The sequence below is a fragment of the Leuciscus leuciscus genome (assembly GCF_965113295.1).
Source record: "Leuciscus leuciscus genome assembly, chromosome: 25".
Classification (NCBI taxonomy): Eukaryota; Metazoa; Chordata; class Actinopteri; order Cypriniformes; family Leuciscidae; genus Leuciscus; species Leuciscus leuciscus.
The window spans coordinates 14,139,396-14,158,624 of NC_138724.1; the positions used below are offsets into that span (position 1 = coordinate 14,139,396).

Below are 19,229 nucleotides of genomic sequence, written 5' to 3' on the forward strand. Positions count from 1 at the left end.
CAAACTACTTGACATGTTCATTTCATCATTCCAACGTCACAACCCTGGCGAAGGGAATGAAGCCCAACAAACCAACTTGCGTACAGGGAAATTCATTGGTTTGTGTGCCTAATCCCAGCATGCGTCTCTGACATCAAACATATCCCTCCATTCATTCTCATTTATTCAGTTTCACAGAACTGGTCTCAGCTGTTACCCCTTTCCTGCTGAGCAAAGACAAGTATAGGGGTGTCTGTCGGTAACGTACAATACACACATGCTCCAAAGGGACGCTGCTGTCAGTTTCGCAGTGTTGGCGAAAACATGCTTCTTTTAACATCATTTGTAGTAGTAGTTCTCTGCCTTAGAGAGTTCTTGGTATTACAGGCACATCTGCTCTGCCAACCATCCTTGAAAGTCGTCCAATAGGATTGAAGCACCACCTGCACCATGTGCGTAGACACAAACATTTGGAATCGGTGAAGACCGAGGCAGTGTCCTGAAAGCTTTAGTTGTTGCTTTGTAAACCTTTTCTGATAAGAACATCACTGAATTCCTTCAGGTTTAATGGATGGAACCGTTGAGGAGTCAAATTATCTGAGAACCACCTTTTTTTGGGGGCTGGAAACATGGAATGCTGCCAGAATGGGCGAGGCACCATGTCGGTGGTACCAACTAATAAAATATGTTCTATGAATGTTTTATGACATTCCCCTTAAGTTATTAAAATATTATTCTGAATGTTCTCTGAACAGTAATCAGTCCTCTGGAAAAAGTTTTTTTTCTCAGTGATTGGAATATTAAAGGAATAGTTCACTTCAAAATGAAAATTCTGTCATCATTTACTCACCCTCAAATCTTTATGAATTTCTTTCTTCTGCTGAACCCAAAGAAAGATATTTTGAAGAATTTCGGTAACCAGACAGTTGATGGACCCTATTGACTTCCATAATATTTTTTTCCTACTATGGAAGTCAATAGGGTCCATCAACTGTCTGGTTCCCGACATTCTTCAAAATATCTTTCTTTGGGTTTCAGCAGAAGAAAGAAATTCATAAAGATTTGAGGGTGAGTAAATGATGACAGAATTTTCATTTTGAAGTGAACTGTAAGAAAACATTCCATCTTGTCATTTTGCAAACATCATAGGAAGACCAGATGACTTTGAAAGAATGTTCTATTATCATCACTGGAAGACCTTTGTGCAAAACTCTTAGAGAACCGTGTCAGAATGTTCTGAGAACGTTGACTCTTAGCTGGGATGTTTGAGAACATGAAGCAGAACTTCCTGTCCCACTGAGAACATTAGAGAAGACACACACATATAAATCAAAATGTATTTCTAGTTTTGCCCGTCTGCTACCTTTTACGTCTCGTGGACGTCCTTGTGTTGCCATCAGCCAGTCAGACTAATCATGATGTTTCAGAGTGATTAGTCACATCATGGCATTTGCTGAACAACTGCCATTGAGAAGTATCATAGAGATTGGTTTGAACCTTGTGTACGAACAAGATCCAACTTTTTTTTTTTCTCTTGCTTGGTTAATTTTACCAGCATGTTAACAAAGAGGAAAGAAAGTGTTTTAAGATGTCCTGCCAAGTTCTTCTCTCCATTTTCTCTTTCAATGAAAGATTAGAGAATTAAACCAGTGTTTGGTGCATCACAAACTAAATAGGATTATCAACTTTTTGGTATGTTGATTTCAAAGTCTCTATGACGTTCAGTCGGACTCTACGATATTTTAGGTTGTTGTGCACTAGATGGACGCTAGCCAAATCAGGCAGATGCCAACGTGAGCATGCTCTCATTCTCAAAACTAGTAGTGTTTAGACATTTTGGTGTTTAATTTAAGGACATTTTTGTTCGCTTTTGCACTATAAAAAAGTGTTGGGTCGGCACTTAATGTCCGATGTAAAATTTAGGTCCCAGTTAAGGACATACTGAATTACACATCTAATTTCCTGTTGAGAATAAACACTCATCACATCCCCGTATCAGAGTGCCATATTTCTTCGAAACAGAGCGCAACGTGCAATGAAATTGCAAGCATTTTTTGTCTTGTAGTTAATTTTATTGATTATTATAACTGTAAAGAGCCTCGAGTGCACAATGGCATCTTTAATACTTTAAGGTATAGTGCATTATGCCATACACTTATCTTCAATCAGCCAAGGCTTATTATTGCGCCACACCGTTGCTGGGAAAGATATTCGTCATTGTCATGAATAAAACAGGACCACATGTGGCGGCCCTGCAGAGATGGAGAGTTTCTGCATTCGTGGATGTCGCCCGCTGTTGTTTACCGTGACAATAAAGGTCACGGGCAGGACCCGTCATCTTTGGCCATGTGCCGATTTTTGGAGAGCCTCAATGGCGGTGGTGCACCTGGAGTCCTTTTCTCTTTGTCGTCTCTTTCTTTCTCTCTCTCTCTCTCTCTCTCTCCTCCATTACTCCAGATCAGATGGTCTGCGCTAAATATAGTCCAACAAAGGAGCTGCAAAACACAGCTGTGACCTTCAAGACTACCTAGCTGCCCTAGCCACACAACGTCCTCCCTCTCTCCCCATCTACCTCGCTCTCATCTGCCATTTGTCTTTCAGTGTAAACAGTGTTTTATGGGTTGTGTGCTTAGGCTCGATAGTGTGGAAAAAGCGGCGTTGTTTTTTTGGTTGTCCTGCTGTGAGCAGAGCATGCATTAATCATCAAAAGCTTTAACCGAACAGCACAAAGCTCATCTCATTCCACACTGTACCGTATATTTTCAGTGTCTTGGTTTACAGGTGTGTTGTTGATGTACATTCATTTACGGCCTGAAACATACTCTACCAAGTACATGAACGCAAACACTTTGCATTCTCAGCGTTGCCACAAGGGGCGCTATAGTGGACATTCACGTAAAGTGTCAGTTCTTTGAGGTCAACTACTGTCATAGTGGAGCAACAATTTAAGAATCTTGTCGAGCAAGTTTGTTAAAGTAAGTTCAATGCTTGACCTCTGGTTTTAATAGCACAGATATATGAGAGTGACTCTCTCGCCGCCTGGAGTACTGATGTCGGTTACCGCCACAACAACACAAGATTGCGTGTTAAAGTACTTCATTGATATACCGATATCGATTTGGTTTGCCAAGCGTTCACATCTGCGTTTGAGTACTTGTGTCGAGAATGTTTGTGGCCTTTGGAGAAAATGTGTTTAGCTTTTAAAAGTGAATTTGATATGTCTTGATTCATTTGATCACATTTTATTTATACTGTTTCAATAAATAAGTAAACAAACAAAAAACTGATTACCGTAGTTTAAAGTGTGTTAGTGTTTCCAGACGTTAGGCAGATATCTGATATCTGATGTTTTTAAATGGATACCAGTCAGTAAAGTTGATTTTTGGAGGTCTGATTCATTTTAGTGATTTGGTTTGTTCAAAGAGAACGAGATTACTGATTCGTTTCAGTCATCGTTCAAAAATGTTTCCAGTAGTTTGGCTATTTGCATGTCCCTTTTTGTAAGAAAATAAGTATTTAGTGAATCAATAATAGTGATATAGTCATATTTTAAGTTATAATAAGTTCCGTTTTGTACAATACATAACAGTAATTAGTGAAATCAATTTGGGAAGTCTGTTTCATGTTAGAGATTTGGTTCATTTAAATTCTTTCAATGAATTCAGAAGACTGATTCACTAATCATTATTTAAAACTGATTCATCATTCAACACTGGCAAAAGTCAATATTATTATCGATTAATTTTACAAATCAGTGTTTTTTTTAGTTTTTTTTTTACATCATGTAAATGTAGATATTTGAGTTTGATGTCACTCTAGTTGAGATCCTAATTGTATTTGTTCCATATTGAAGAAGATTCGTTCTGAGAATTTTGCATTGCTTATGGTTCAACCATATCACTCCCCTTATTGTTTTACTTCAAAACAACCTTGTCACACACAATCCACTGATTTAAATGGCTTCTCATATCAGTTTGACCAAATCATTAAAAAGAAACAACTTCAAAGATTGATTCGTCCACAGATTTACTGCATTTACGCTCATTAAAGACTAATGCATGAAATAATTTCCTGTGTGGGATTCTAACAGCTTTTCTTCTTGACACCCCCAGTCACAGGAGCCGTGATGAAGACAAGATCTCCAAGGCCGGGCCGCTTCCTCTACCTGCTAAGATGGTGGAGGAGATGCCGAAAGAGCAGAGCGCAGCCAGAGAAGAGAAACAGCTCCCCCCTCTGCCAGGTCAGAGGTCATTACACATGGATACACTGATCAAACATTCTCTGCCTGTGCACGTGTGCTTGTGTTCGTGCGCAGCTGGTGATGAGCAGCAGGAGTTTGTCAGTTGTGACAGTGTCTTCCCACCTGCTTCGTCCCGCTGGGCGTCTTTGACCTCCCAGTGTGCGACAAGCTCATGTGGTGACAATTCTGTGTGTGTGTGTTTTACTCACATATTCAATGTGCTTTGATCTCCTCAGAGCCCAAGCCTGTGTACGCTCAACCTGGCCAGCCTGACGTGGACCTGCCTGTTAGTCCGGCAGACGCCCCTGTGCCCAGCGTCACAAATGATGACAGCATTTTACGGTGCGTCTCCCCAACTTGCCCAAACTCAAAACTGTTTTAGAGATGTTGAAAATGAAACGTCCCTAGATGCATGTTTGTGTGTCCACCCTCAGGCCGAGCATGAAGCTGGTGAAGTTTAAGAAGGGCGAGAGTGTTGGATTGAGACTCGCTGGTGGGAATGATGTCGGGATATTTGTGGCGGGAGTTCTGGAGGACAGTCCTGCTGCTAAAGAGGGCTTGGAGGAGGGAGACCAGATTCTCAGGGTGAGTTCACTGATTAATTACTGCAAAAACTTCAGTCTACAAAAGCTGTCTACATAGGCAGCCTCTTCTAAAGGTCATCAGGAGACTGTCTGATTGGTGGATCACTAGCAACCAAAAGGACAGTCACCGTTACTGTGGAAGCAAGAACTATGGCAAAAGAACTCGACAGTAACTGCCCACTCCCATGATGCATTGCGAATTATGTAATAGTTAATCTCTTTTCACTCTCAAACAATTTGTGTATAAATGTGTACATTTATAAATGCACTACTGTTCAAATTGTTGGGTTCTGTAATATTTTAAAAGTCTGACACTAAGGCTGCATCTATTTTATGAAAAATACAGTAATATTGTGAAATATTATTACACTTAACTGTTTTCTATTTGAATATATTTATTTTAAAATGTACTTTATTCCTGTAATCAAAGCTGTATTTTCAGCATCATTACTCCAGTCTTCAGTGTCACATGATCCTTCAGAAATCATTCTAATATGATGATTTGCTGCTCAAGAAATGTTTCTTATTATTACCAACTTGATAGTGCATTGAACGTGTCTTTCCATGCTCACAGCCAAAGGATTATACTTATCATATAAATATATATATACTTGCACAGAAAATGAAGTATACCCGGGCCTTAATACGCCCTTGATGAAATTTCTTTAGAAAAAATCTTACTGACCCCAGACTTTTTAAATGAAGTGTATATGAACATTGAACTTTTGATTTGATTACTTGTGCTTCATGTAGATAATTCCCTCATAAAGATAAGCGCACATTAAAGGCTAATAAATGAATGGGAAAAATACTTCTCGAGCCATTTTTATAATAATATAATATGCATTTTTGTAATAAAAATAGGTAAAACAGTTATTTATAAGCCTATTAGAACCGGTTTCTTATGATACATTTCAATATTGTATAAATGTTGTTTATAATATAGAATCCTTTTGAATTTTGAGTTCATCGCAGAATCATCTGCAAAAAATACATGTGATGCTGCCTTAACTTTTTGCTAATAATTGGTATGATGACGTGTGTGTGTGTGTGTGTGTGGCCTTGTAAACCCTACATTATTGGGACAAAAAATGTCCCCACAAAGATGGCAATACCAGAAATACTAGTCCTTGTGGGGACATTTTTTGGTCCCGTTGGTGAAAACCGCTTATAAATCATACTAATTGTGTTTTGCAAATGAAAAAATGCAGAAAGTTTTTGTGTAATGGGTAGGTTTAGGGGTAGGGTTAGTGTAAGGGGATAGAATATATACAGTTTGTACAGTATAAAAATCATTACTTTTGTGGAAAGTCCCTATAAAACATGAAAACACAATGTGTGTGTGTGTGTGTGTGTGTGTGAATGTGCATCTGATTTTTATACCTGCTTGGTTTGTGCTCAAGCTATTGCATCTCTTACAGTTTCTTAGCCGTTCAGCCTGTTGTTTGTGGTGGCGTTTAGCTCTTGTGATGAATAACCGGAGTGGGACTCTTAAAGGCCTGTGGGTGAAGGGAGATTTGGTGTCCCGGCTTTTATAACCTTCTGTTTACGGGCTCTTTAATGGCAGTCTTAGTTTTATGGCGGTTCCCCCTTCCAAAATGTCCCTCTTGTGCTGTATGGATGGCATTAAACCTCAGTGTGTGAAGATGCTTGCCTTCTCTCAGGATGGTTTCCCCGGTGACGTTGGTTTCCTTCACCTCGCTGCCAAACGCAGCCTCTTTCTTTTCCTCGCTGGGTTTTTCCAACATGCTTATTCTTTATTCAGAACATTTGTCACTTTCCCTTTTCTCGCAAACCTCACCACCCACCACCCAATCACACTTTTTTCACAAACCTGCCTCTTGAAACTTTCTGCCCATTCATTAGTCCCTTTTAGAGTGTTCTAATTAGCTTTTCTTCGAACCCTTTCCAGGTAAACAACGTGGATTTCGCGAACATCATCCGTGAGGAGGCAGTGCTGTTTCTGCTCGACCTGCCCAAAGGAGAGGAGGTCACCATCTTAGCCCAGAAAAAGAAAGATGGTGAGGATGCAATCTGTCAGGTCTTGATTTAGGGCAGGCTTGATTTTATCCATCAGGAATTGATTAGATCAACAAAAGTTCCAAAATGGACAAAGACTTAATTGAGTTTGTTACAACAATGCCTAAATAGCTTTTTGGTTGTAACATCAGCAGAAAATGAGGGACGAGCATGTTAATGTGTTTTCATTTACAAAATAATTTAACTAATAATTATCATAACCTAGCTTGATAACATCCAATCAATTCTTTATGGCCTAATTGCCTAAATGTGCTGCACTGCAGAGCCATGGGAGAAGAGCCCTTCTCTGAATGTAATTTCTTTTTCTTTTTTTAATGTAATTTTAATCATCCAGAGAGGTGGAGCTGAATGTCGTTTGGCTCTGCAGTGAGCACCACTTGTAAATGTGTGAAAATGAGTGTTATTTTAATGTTTTGTAACATTTAGTGCTATGGTATGCTAGTTAGCCAAGTTGTCAATGCCTGATCAAAAATTAACATGTTATCATGATATCTTATTCTAGCCAATCAAAAGAGTTTTTTTTTTTTTTTTTTTTGACCAGTTACCGTTATGCTTAGCTAGTAGGTTAATCGGTTATCTTTTTCCATCTCAGTGGACGATCGGAATCGTACTAATCGAAACAGCTTTTTTTAACCAGTTAACACTATTCTAAGCTAGGTTGTTAGCTTGTTAACTAAAAGTTAACTGACAACACAAAGTAAAATAAAAGTTTAATTTGACTATTTTGGTTTTGATAATATAATGTCAAAGGGCAAAAAGATTCTGTGGAGGGATGGAATCTTTTACAACCTACTCAAGACTCACTGGTCAGGCTACTCTGGTACTTGATGGGTTTTTTTTTGGCACTTGTTAGACTGACCAGCAAAACCACCTTAAACTGGTTCAAGTTTTTAAGCAGGACTGCTGCTAAATAATAATAATATAAATGTATTTTCTTCCCAGTGTACCGACGCATTGTAGAGTCCGACGTTGGTGACTCGTTCTACATCAGGACCCATTTTGAGTATGAGAAGGAGTCGCCCTACGGCCTGAGCTTCAACAAGGGTGAGGTCTTTAGAGTGGTTGACACCCTTTACAATGGCAAATTGGGCTCTTGGCTCGCCATCCGCATCGGCAAGAACCACCAGGAGGTGGAGCGGGGCATCATCCCCAACAAGAATAGGTACTGAAACCATTTCTATTAGTTGGAATTCAGTCATGCTTGTTTGAAGTGTTGTCATTCAAGTTTGGACTGATGTTTTGTGTCCTGCAGGGCTGAGCAGCTATCGAGTGTCCAGTACACTCTCCCAAAGACTCCAGGAGGGGATCGGGCCGACTTCTGGAGGTTCAGAGGCCTCCGTAGCTCCAAACGAAACCTGAGGAAGAGCAGAGAGGACCTTTCCGCTCAGCCCGTCCAAACAAAGTTCCCTGCTTATGAAAGAGTGGTGCTTAGAGAAGGTACGGCACCTGCTCTTGGTTTAGTTGCTTTAGTTATTTGTGGTTTTGACATCTGTTGTTTTTAAACTTTGCTAATCAGTTTGTTGATGTTTGATGGTTGATGTCCATCTGTTGATGTTTGCAGGAAATAATCTGATAGATTTACATTGAAGGACAGCAGTTTTGTATAAATCTAGTTAACCTGTTGTTTCTCCTGCATAAAAGCTGGTTTCTTGAGGCCAGTGGTCATTTTCGGGCCTATTGCGGATGTCGCAAGAGAGAAACTGTCGAGAGAGGAGGCTGACCTCTTTGAACTTGCAAGTGAGTTTTGTGTACTGAGATTTTATGTCGTTTTTTCTTTAATATTTAGAAGGTGAATCTTTATAAACCTATCGTCTTCTCCTCCTCTCAGAGAGTGAACCCAGAGACGCGGGGACAGACCAGCGCAGCTCTGGAATCATTCGTCTCCATACCATTAAACAGATCATTGACCGAGTGAGTATGGAATAATTTAGTTAACTGCCATCCCGCTTTCCTTCTGCTCGGCTCGTGAGCAAAGACACAGCTGGAGTTTCATGATTCTGTTTGTGCTGCTAGGACAAGCATGCCGTGCTGGACATCACACCCAACGCGGTGGATCGTCTGAACTACGCTCAGTGGTACCCCATCGTGGTGTTCCTGAATCCAGACAGCAAGCAGGGTGTCAAGAACATGAGGACCAGGCTCTGTTCCGAGTCCAGGAAGAGCGCCCGAAAGCTGTACGAGCGCGCTCTCAAACTGAGAAAGAACAACCATCATCTCTTCACCAGTGAGTAGACCAAAACATCGAAATAACATCATGTCGTTGCAAAATTATGACTTTCTTTAGTCCGTGGAACACAAAAGAAGACATTTTCCATATAATGACCTTATATGGACTTGTCCATATAATGAAAGTGAATTAAGGAGGATGCAAAAGGACCATAAACGTTGTCTAAAGTAGCTTTGTGTGAGGAACAGAGTGAAATTTAAGTCATAGGTCACCACTTATTATTTTTAATGGTTAGGATTGCACTAGTTGTTGTTAGTTATTAGCACAATGCTGTGATTTGCTCACAGAATTAATTGCGACTCTGCTTCCTTTTAGCCACCATCAACTTGAACAACATGAACGACGGGTGGTACGGCGCTTTGAAAGAGACCATCCAGCAGCAACAGAACCAGTTGGTTTGGGTCTCAGAGGGCAAGGTAAGTTTCTCTACAGTTCCGTGTCCCAATATCTAGACATGTTGCTTCTTTGTCTAGAGCCCCCCAACCCAAACGCCTTAGGTGAGGGGTCAGCAACCTGTCTCAACTCAACCCCACCCCCATTTATGTGTCTTATACAATACATTACTGGACTGCTATCTAGAATACTTGATTCTGAATAGTCAGTTGTGGTCATTCTGTGGTAAAATATTTTTCTATAGTTACACTGTATAAATGAATGAATAATAATTATATAACTTAATTTTAAATATTGGTCAACCTATACATCAACAACCCCGATATATCAGCCAAGATTTAGCTTTTTTTTATTTTTTTTTATGATCGGCATTAGCCTTTTACGTTTTCTGTTTGGTTAATACGTGTTAGAAGCAAAACTTCTAATTATAAAATAAAAAAATAATACTTATATAACTGTAATTGTAAATATTGGTCAACCTATACATTAACAAGGCCGGTTTCTATTTTTAAATTATCGGCCTTTACGTTTTTCGGTTTGGCTGATAAAGGTCAGAACGGGGACTTTTATTTTGACAGCACTAAAACCGCCAACATCTGAATACGTTTTTATTGGATAACTGTTTCGAATTTAATACATATGAATATAAATATCAGCCGATATGTATCTGATATGATTTAAAAAAAAAGTCTAATATCGGCCAATATCCGATATGGTACAAATATATTGTGCAACCCTAAAATAATTTCAGCTCAAAAACAATATTTCATGTCTGTTCATTTATTTATTTATTTGGTAAGTAGCTGTGTAATAATATTTATAATTTTTTATTATAGTGAAAAAAAAAATAAAAAAACGTTTAAGAGCAAAAAGCAGAGCTTAGATGATTAGTCCTGCTTTAGTCCAAGGCGTTTGATATGCATTGGTTTCCGCTCTCACCCATCCGTCATTTCATTTCCACTGCTGTGGGTCCTCAAACTCATCCTAACCATCCCTCCCTCCCCCTCTCGGCCTGCAGGCAGATGGTGCTCCTGACGATGACCTTGATATCCACGACGACCGCCTCTCCTACCTCTCGGCACCGGGCAGCGAGTACAGCATGTACAGCACTGACAGCCGCCACACTTCCGACTATGAAGACACCGACACGGAGGGCGGCGCCTACACCGACCAGGAGCTGGATGAGACTATGAACGATGAGGTGGGCCTGCCCAGCGAGCCTGCCATCACGCGCTCATCCGAACCTGTCCGAGAGGACCCGCCGGTCATCCAGGACGCAGCCGGGTACCCGAGCTACCAGCATGCTGTGCCGCAACCAGAGCCGGTTAACCGCATTGACCCGGCTGGGTTTAAAATGGCAGCGCCTCAGCAGGTACGGAACAGAAGTACCATTATGTGTGTGTGTTTGTTACTTCGTTCATTTTAGAGGGACTTCTCTTAGTTTTAGCATAATGTTGGTCATTTCTGCTATGCAGTGCTTTTTGAACTCTCTAACTTAAAAAAAAAAGAATACACTCGTGTTGTAATTTAATGAAGTATTTCTATAAAAGACACTCAGGAACTTAATAATAAAAAAAAAATTATATAACTTCATCACACACTGACAAGAAAATGAACAGGATGGAAACTTTCAGGATCTAAAGTCAGCCATTGCTTAGTGAAGAAAGTTAGCTTGCATAAGGGTTTTATTTAATTATTATTTTTAGATTCATCATTTGTTTACCTTATATAGAGGTGCTAGTTTGCTAAATATCTAGCCTGTTGGCTTGCTAAATTTTGTATTTATTTAGCTTATGTAAGCTAAATATCAGTTTGTTTACAGTTTTTTTTATTATTATTATTTATTTGGGAATATAACTAATTTCTATAATTGTAAGTCAGACAAACCAATTAATAACATAAAACATCACAGAATTACATAAAATCGTTTGCTAATGCTTTCTGATTTTTGTGCTGATGTCACTTCTGGAGGATAATATTAAGGAACTGTTCAAAGGATAAAGTTAGTCTTTAGGACTAAGGTCATTAGGATATACAGAAATCTGAAATTGAGGACAGGAAAGGTTTTTTAAATTGATTACCAATTATATATGAGCTCAATATAAAAACTATATGGAAAGATGTGATCAGAATATGAAAATGCACTGCATAGTAGACCCCATTTACCTTCCTTTGGGACGTTATCTGAAATGTAAACCTTCATTTTCTGCCCAATAATATTTTAAACTGCATATGCAGCAGGACTGGACCACTAACTATTTTTCTGCTTCCTGTAAAGCTAAAGACACTATTTCATTCTGATACACACTTCATGTGAGCTAGTTTGGTGGTCGTAGCTGCTAGTTGTAGCTGGTGCTGTTGGCGGCGTGTGTCTGTAACCTCTTTGCCCCGTACTCCACAGCAAGCCGAGGCTCAGGCCTCTCCGCCCCCTCCCTCTGCAGTGGCAGCAGCGTCCCCTGCTGTCGAACCCTCCACACCACTAGCGGGTACGAACCCAGAGGAGCCGCCTGGCACCCCTCAGGCCGACTCCCTTAACAGCCCCGTCCCCGTTCCCGACCCCCAGCCCGAACCTGAGCTCGCTCAGCCCCCAACACACGACCCCCACCAGTTGCTTCCTCCTGGCCCAGATCCAAAGGTACCAGCACAACCGGAAGCTGGACCCGCTCCCGGCCCGTTTCGGCCCGGTTCAGCCCAGCTCTCTCTTTTTCAACCTTGCCTGTGTCTATCACTCTTTTCTTTGACTCCTCCCACTCCACTGTCTGCATGAATGCTCCGCCCACCCCACGCGTGTGTGCTGCGTGTGTTCCTCTGACACTACGCCAGAGACTGTGTAACTGGTACACATGCACCACAGGAGGACGAGGGCCCGTTGCATAAGTCCTCCCACGGTGCCTCGTACTTCCTCTTGCATGGCTCCTAATTTATGATGTTTCTTGCAGCTTGTTCTGTCCGTAGTAGGGCTGGGCGATATATTGAATATTCATGTTAAAACAAAGCGACTTTGTGAATGTGTGGCGATGACTTTCAATGCGCTTTTTATACGTTTCCTGAAGATTGTTTTTAAGGTGTGGTCACATTAGCAAAATTTCGTGGCCAAAAAGAGTTTGTCATTGTATTGATGAATGACACGGAAGTCGACTTCAGTTGGTCAATGCAGCGAATCTTTTGCCCTCATATGGAATTCCCGATTGCGTGGATTAAAATTGTCAGGATTTCGCCAGCAAAAATGTGCAAAACAATGATAAATGTGACCACACCTTTAGACTAGTTTCCGTCCTTGTCTTGCGACCCATGAGAGTGTTTTTATACTATCTTTGATTTATATGTAACTAGCAAAACACCCTTAAAGTTTTAAGATATTTAGGTTTTAGTTAATTCAGTTTTAAGAATTTAAGAGTTTGAGTCTTTTGCAAATTTGAATTATTTCCTTGAATCAGTACAAACTGTCCACTAAAAGGAGTCAATTCATATCTGTGATTCACTGATTCTTTTGCGTTATCGCTAATAAGCTGCGTTCACGCCATTACCGTAATTTACCATAGATACCCGTGACGTTCTACTCTGAGCGTTTCTATGGCAACACTATCAACGGCAAAATTAATCTGCAGCATTCTAGAGTTCTTACTAGATCAAGAAAATATGATCATATAACACCGATTTTATCATCACTGCATTGGTTACCTATAAAGTTCCGTATTAATTACAAGGTATTGCTACTGACCTATAAAGCCCTAAACGGCTTAGCTCCAGTCTATTTAACGGATCTTTTATCACCCTATAATCCATCGCGCTCTTTAAGATCACTAAATTCAAGGCTTTTGGTCATACCTAGGATATCCAGAACCACCAAAGGAGGGAGAGCATTCTCACATTTGGCTCCAAAACTCTGGAATAGTCTTCCTGATACTGTTCGTTGCTCAGACTCGCTCTCCCAGTTTAAAACTAGATTAAAGTCGCATCTCTTCAGCCAGGCATTCATATAATCCTACAGTTCAAACTACAATCCGGCCTCTAGCTCATAAATGCCAGAGGAGAACTGGCCCCCGACTGAGCCTGGGTTCTCCCAAGGTTTTTTTTCTCCATTAGGTCACCTGATGGAGTTTTAGGACACCATTAGGTCACTTGATGAAGTTTTTCGGTTCCTTGCCACTGTTGCCTTTGGCTTGCTCAGTTGGGGATATTTTGGGGATATTTAATTTAATTTTATCAATCAATAAATTCCTCTTGAAACAAACTTTGTTGTATTATTTTAATTTAATACTGTGAAGCTGCTTTGATACAATCTGTATTGTGAAAAGCGCTATACAAATAAACTTGACTTGACTTGACTTGACATTCTGCAAGCTCTCAGAAAATTCTGAGTTTACAAGTTGTAAGGAGTTCAACGATGATTGAAAAGCTTGTAATAGTACGAAGCTTGTAATTACGGTAATTCGGACATGGCGTGAACGCACCTAAAGGTTTAAGTCATATTTCTTCATATATTAAAATGCATATATAATGCTTTATATAATTCTTCATTTTGTTTATTAAGTAAAAAAAACGATTTCATGATTTGAAATCTTTATTCAGAAAAAGCATTTATTTTTTTACTGCATTTTAGTTTGTACATTAATCATTTTGAATGTACTTTGTGGTTTAATTTAAACCGTGGTTCCTCTGTTTCAGAGCAAACGCATAAATATTGCAATATTTAATGGCGTCAAAAGACTGGAAATAAATTTGGTTGTTTTTTTCGAGCTATATCGCCTGGCCCTAATCTGTAGTGATAGCCGTAACTGTAGCGTTTGGCTTTGACCTGAATCACACCTGTACGGACGGCCGCTAGATGCACTGTAGACGCGTCGCTGAATTGCAAACGGACCTTTCCCTGATTTGCAAGAATGGAATTCTGTAGTTGCATGTTCATTTAACCTGCAGACAGTACTTACAGCAATGTAAAAGGAAAACGACCGGACTAATTCTGCATAATGTCTTCATAACCAGTGTTTTTTTTCATAGATGAAGACGTTATGTAAGAGATTTTGTGATTTTCACTGTTAAAATTACTTATAGGAGGCGTTGGACCTTTTACAGCTCGACTGTCTTCAGGCTATACTTTGAAACTTGAGAAGGAGCCTTTCAAGACATAAGGCATCTTTATTGCTCCACTTGGACATATTATACATTTATTAGATTTTTGTAAAGATGACGAATCAAAGTAGTGTTTCCAAGTGGAGGTTTGAAGGGCTTCTTATCAAACTGTAGAAATGTAGAGCTGGGTAATAAACAGATAAGATGCTTGTTTTATTGCATAAGGAACTAATCCGGTATTAATGTGTTTTTTTTCTGATCAGGAGTGAGTTAAATTTTAGTGCTTGCAAGGCTCCACTGTTTATACTTATCAAGCATTCATATATTCATTGGTTCATATATTCAACTTTATTACATATTTTATAAAAAAAAAAACGTAATATTTCTAGTCTATTTCTAGTCTTGCCTTCTAATAGTAATGTTTTGTTTCTAACCATATGTATATGCAGTCCTCTGCGATTGTAAATGTACTTTTTCTTTTAAGAAATAAAGTTGGTTTTATTGATTTTCTTTTCTTTTCTTCCATGGTTCGTGTTGGTGAACATTTCTGAGACGACTATTTACAGCTGCTTTTACACTCCAAAAATGGCTTTGCCATGTGTTGATTTCTTGCACTCCGCAAACCAAAGCCTTACCCAAATCTGTTTTACTACCTTGCAAGCACTTGTATTTCCAGAAGGAAAAGCTAATCTAGTATTTTTATATTTCATTGCAGTTCATTTTAAATCCTTTGCCTGTTTTTCACCCTTAAAAATATTCTTATCTTAGATTTAATTTCCTCTAATGACTGAGGTTCTGTTTGCACTAAATTCTCATATCCAGTTGAAAATCCACTTTTCTAGCAATCAGTTTCTGACAGTTGACATTTAATCCCTCACAGATGTACAAAAAGGATCTGTACAGCATAGATGAGCCGGTGCGAGTGAACCACGGTGTGAAGCCTCCCCCTCCCCAGCAGCAGCCTTTAGGCCCCCCCACCTCGCTATCCTACAGCCACCAGCCCGTCTACCAGGACCAACAGCCATACCGCCAGTACGACCACCCGCCTTATGGCTATGACGGTGGCGGCTACGCACAACCAAAGCCTCACAATTACGACGCGCACCTGCACTACGACAACCGCGTGCCTCACTACAATGAGCAGTGGCCCCCTTACGACCAGCAGACTTCACCCCAACCGCCACCTGCGCCCGGCTACCCTCAGGGCCACCAGCCGCCTCCTGCACCTCTGGGGTACGAACCCCGCTCTCCGTACGAGGACGGCCCCACCCGGGATTTCAGCCCCCCTCAGTCCCAGTATGATGGTATGCCCCAAATGAGCTACGATAACCGGCCACGGCACTCTAAACCTGCACCGGTGCGCTACGAAGAGCCTCCGCCCCCTCCCGCCTCCTACGATGCCCGCTCACCTTTCGAGCCCGAGCCTCATGGTTTCCCAGGCAACACGCATCGCTCCCCTGATCCGCCGAAACAGTATTATGGTGACTCTGCAATGAGACCCTCGTACAACCCTGGACTTCCGAATCGAGCGTATAAAGCGCCCCAGCACGAGCCTGTGATGAACTCGGAACCTCCCGCTCCGCCTCCCAAACCCGAGGCCGTCTTGTCTCCAGGGGAACCGCTTCACCCGGCAGCGTCCAAACCATTGCCGCCTCCACCCAGGGATAGAGATGACGATGATGACGACCCTGCCATGAAGCCCCAGTCTGTGCTCAACAGGGTCAAAATGTTTGAGAACAAGCGCTCTGTGTCTGTAGACCGAGCCAAGGACACAGCAGATGTAGCTGGAATTAGGGTACGTTTCTGTCCTCTTGATACTGAACCTAGAGTTTTCCATTCAGCACTTTATTAGATAACAATTTATTATGTTTATTTGCCACAGCGCAACATGCATAACACCTTAGCAGCCACATAATACCTTAATATTGTGGTGATGACTTTAAAGTGCCCCAATTATGCTTTTTCAGATATTATCTTCCATGAAGTGTGTAATATGGCTGTTTTTGAATGTAAAAGGTCTGCAGGTTTCTAAGGTCAAAGTGCAGATAAATTAAGTTATTGTCTCCCAAAAGAAAGAACCGATTCTGAACTGCCTAAAACGAGTTTTATTTTTACTTCCTGCTCGACTTACGTAGGTTTGTAAAAAAAAAAAAATTGCATAATGCCAGCCTATGGCCTACCTCTGTTGTACATTGATCTGCCCTCAAATTGATACTGTAAAACTGACGCCATCGTTGCTGTTCATAATACTTTTTATCAAGCGCTAAGGAAGCCTCCGGGCCTGAAGTTCAGATGGGTGTTTCGTTTCTGACACGTGCTGTAAGTGGTAGACCACTCACAACAAACTGGGTCATTGACCAATCAGAGCAGAGTAGACCAATCACAACAGACGGCCAGCTGACCAATCAGAGCAGAGTAGGCCAATCACAACAGACTGGGCCATCTGACCAATCAGAGCAGAGTAGACCAATCACAACAGACTGGGCCATCTGACCAATCAGAGCAAAGTAGACCAATCACAACAGACTGATGCTGCAATGGATATTATGAGAAATGCATGTAAACCTATTGAAGGAGGCCTCTAAAACAAAGCTAGTAACCTTTAAAATAGCATAATTGGGGAGCTTTAAGAATGTAGTTTGTGAATGACATTGTGTTGATAGAACGGATGTATTTTCTTCTTCAGCCCACAGATCTCCCAAAACCTGTGAGCACCCCTGGTCCTGTGCTCAAAGCCAACTCTCTCAGCAACCTAGAGCAGGAGAAGCCCTCTTACAGGTACAGCCACATACTTACACTACCAGTCTGAAGTGTGGCTTCCGGAAGATTTGAATGTTTTTTCAAGAAAGAAGTCTCTTATGCTCACCAAGGCTGAATATATTTGATCAAAAATACAGTAAAAAGTGAAATATTATAAGTGAATGTATATTTTTGGAGTCATGGAAATTCATTAGCTAGACAGTGTGGAGTAACTATTAGATTGGATCGCCACAAATGACCACATTCTTACACAAACTTGGATTAAAAATGAAAAATAATTATTTATTTTTATTGTTTGGCTTCAAATGTATCTATCTATCACACACTTTATACAATAGTAAGTGGCAAACATGTATTGTAGTGAAGAATGCAAATGTCATCCTATAGTGCCCTCTGCTGGTTGATCCACCATTAGATGTTACATAATATGAAGTTATGCGCTTTCCTTTTGATTATTTTCTTCTTCCCCTAGAGCTCCAGAGCCCCAGAAACCTCAGACGCGTGTAGGGAACGACGTGGTCCGCTCCAACCACTATGACCCAGATGAAGATGAAGAGTACTATAGGAAGCAACTGTCGTACTTTGACCGCCGCAGCTTTGACAACAAGCCCATGAGTCAGCCCAACACCGGAGTCAATCGCTTCCACGAGCCGCCCAAAACACCTCAGCCTCAGATAGCATATCCTTTCGCCAGGTACCGTCTAGTGCTAGAAACACAGTACTTACTCTTGAATGGCAGTGCTCTAGTGTATGTCATACACACTCTTCCTGCTTCAGGACGGAGTCTGTGGAGAAGGTGAGTCCTGTGGACAAGAGGTACGAGCCCGTGCCGCCCGTCAACCCGTCGCCTGCTCCCTACAGCCAGCCCACACCGGCAGCTCCGCCCACAGCTCTGCCCAAACTCAGCAACATCGAGGGTGACTATGACTCTAGAAAATATAGTTTTTACACTCTCACTAGTTTAATTTAATTAATAGTGTCACTACTTACTGTCCAACAGTGTTTATACAGACATTACTGGAGAGTTCTGCCATATATTTCCCTACAGTCATGAATATTCTCACACAGTGTCCTTTCCATCATATCTCAAATGATGTATAGTGGTTAATAGCATTCTGCGATTGAAAATGACATTTCAAACATTTTTGTTAAATGTCCGACTCCTTTGTCTTACTAAAATGAATTTGAAATCTAGCAATTTATGTATCCTAAATATTTTCACACTTAATGCATCATTTTACAAAATTACAGAATTACTGAAAATAATGCACTATAAAATGCTTCTGTCTGTACACTATTTTTTTTTTATATCATTTAATATGCATACATATATATATATATATATATATATACATACATACATACATTTTTGGAATAAAATTTCTTAACTCATAGCTAGCATTTTATGTAAAATACACCTAATAGAAACAAATCATATTTTCACAATTATAGCATAATTTTACAAAATTACTGAGTGACTGAAAATAATGCACTATAAAATGCTTCTGTCTGTTTGGGAAACCCAAACCCAGCAAGTAGTATTATTATTATTATTATTATTATTATTATTATTATTTAATTGGAGTAATTTTACACCAAAAATGATGGTTTATTTCATATATTGTAATGGATTTTCATAATTACATTTTATAATTGTAGATCAAAATCAAATGATAAAATCTAAACATTTTAAAATAGCAAAAAATGAAAACATGATGAAGTTGCCAAGACAGTTTAAATGAGACCATCATATAACAAAAATAAAAAGATGAAGTCCATTAATAAAGATAATAAAAAGTGTCCAAAGTTGAAGTAGCACCCTCTTACGGAATGTATGGCCACATTCTCAATGTTGTCATATTGCCAAAATGTTAGAAATCAATACCAAAGTAATTGTGTGATTTTGTTACCTCAGCAAAAACTGAATGCATTG

General features: G+C 40.2%; 1 protein-coding gene across 17 annotated transcripts in view; it reads left to right on the forward strand.

The window, feature by feature from the left end:
* tjp1b (tight junction protein 1b) overlaps positions 1-19,229 on the forward strand; it is a 114,884-nt gene that overhangs the window by 88,046 nt on the left and 7,609 nt on the right. For 16 of the 17 annotated variants that reach the window (XM_082158981.1, XM_082158991.1, XM_082158990.1 and 13 more), the window contains 16 exons: positions 4,092-4,219; positions 4,456-4,561; positions 4,654-4,804; positions 6,716-6,824; positions 7,786-8,005; positions 8,096-8,280; positions 8,485-8,580; positions 8,672-8,754; positions 8,857-9,067; positions 9,386-9,486; positions 10,482-10,835; positions 11,865-12,098; positions 15,417-16,331; positions 17,223-17,314; positions 17,769-17,990; positions 18,074-18,213. In XM_082158981.1, coding sequence (XP_082015107.1) covers positions 4,092-4,219; positions 4,456-4,561; positions 4,654-4,804; positions 6,716-6,824; positions 7,786-8,005; positions 8,096-8,280; positions 8,485-8,580; positions 8,672-8,754; positions 8,857-9,067; positions 9,386-9,486; positions 10,482-10,835; positions 11,865-12,098; positions 15,417-16,331; positions 17,223-17,314; positions 17,769-17,990; positions 18,074-18,213 — 3,347 coding nt within the window. The remainder of the gene's footprint in view (positions 1-4,091; positions 4,220-4,455; positions 4,562-4,653; positions 4,805-6,715; positions 6,825-7,785; positions 8,006-8,095; positions 8,281-8,484; positions 8,581-8,671; positions 8,755-8,856; positions 9,068-9,385; positions 9,487-10,481; positions 10,836-11,864; positions 12,099-15,416; positions 16,332-17,222; positions 17,315-17,768; positions 17,991-18,073; positions 18,214-19,229) is intronic. The other variant, XM_082158984.1, reaches the window with a different exon arrangement.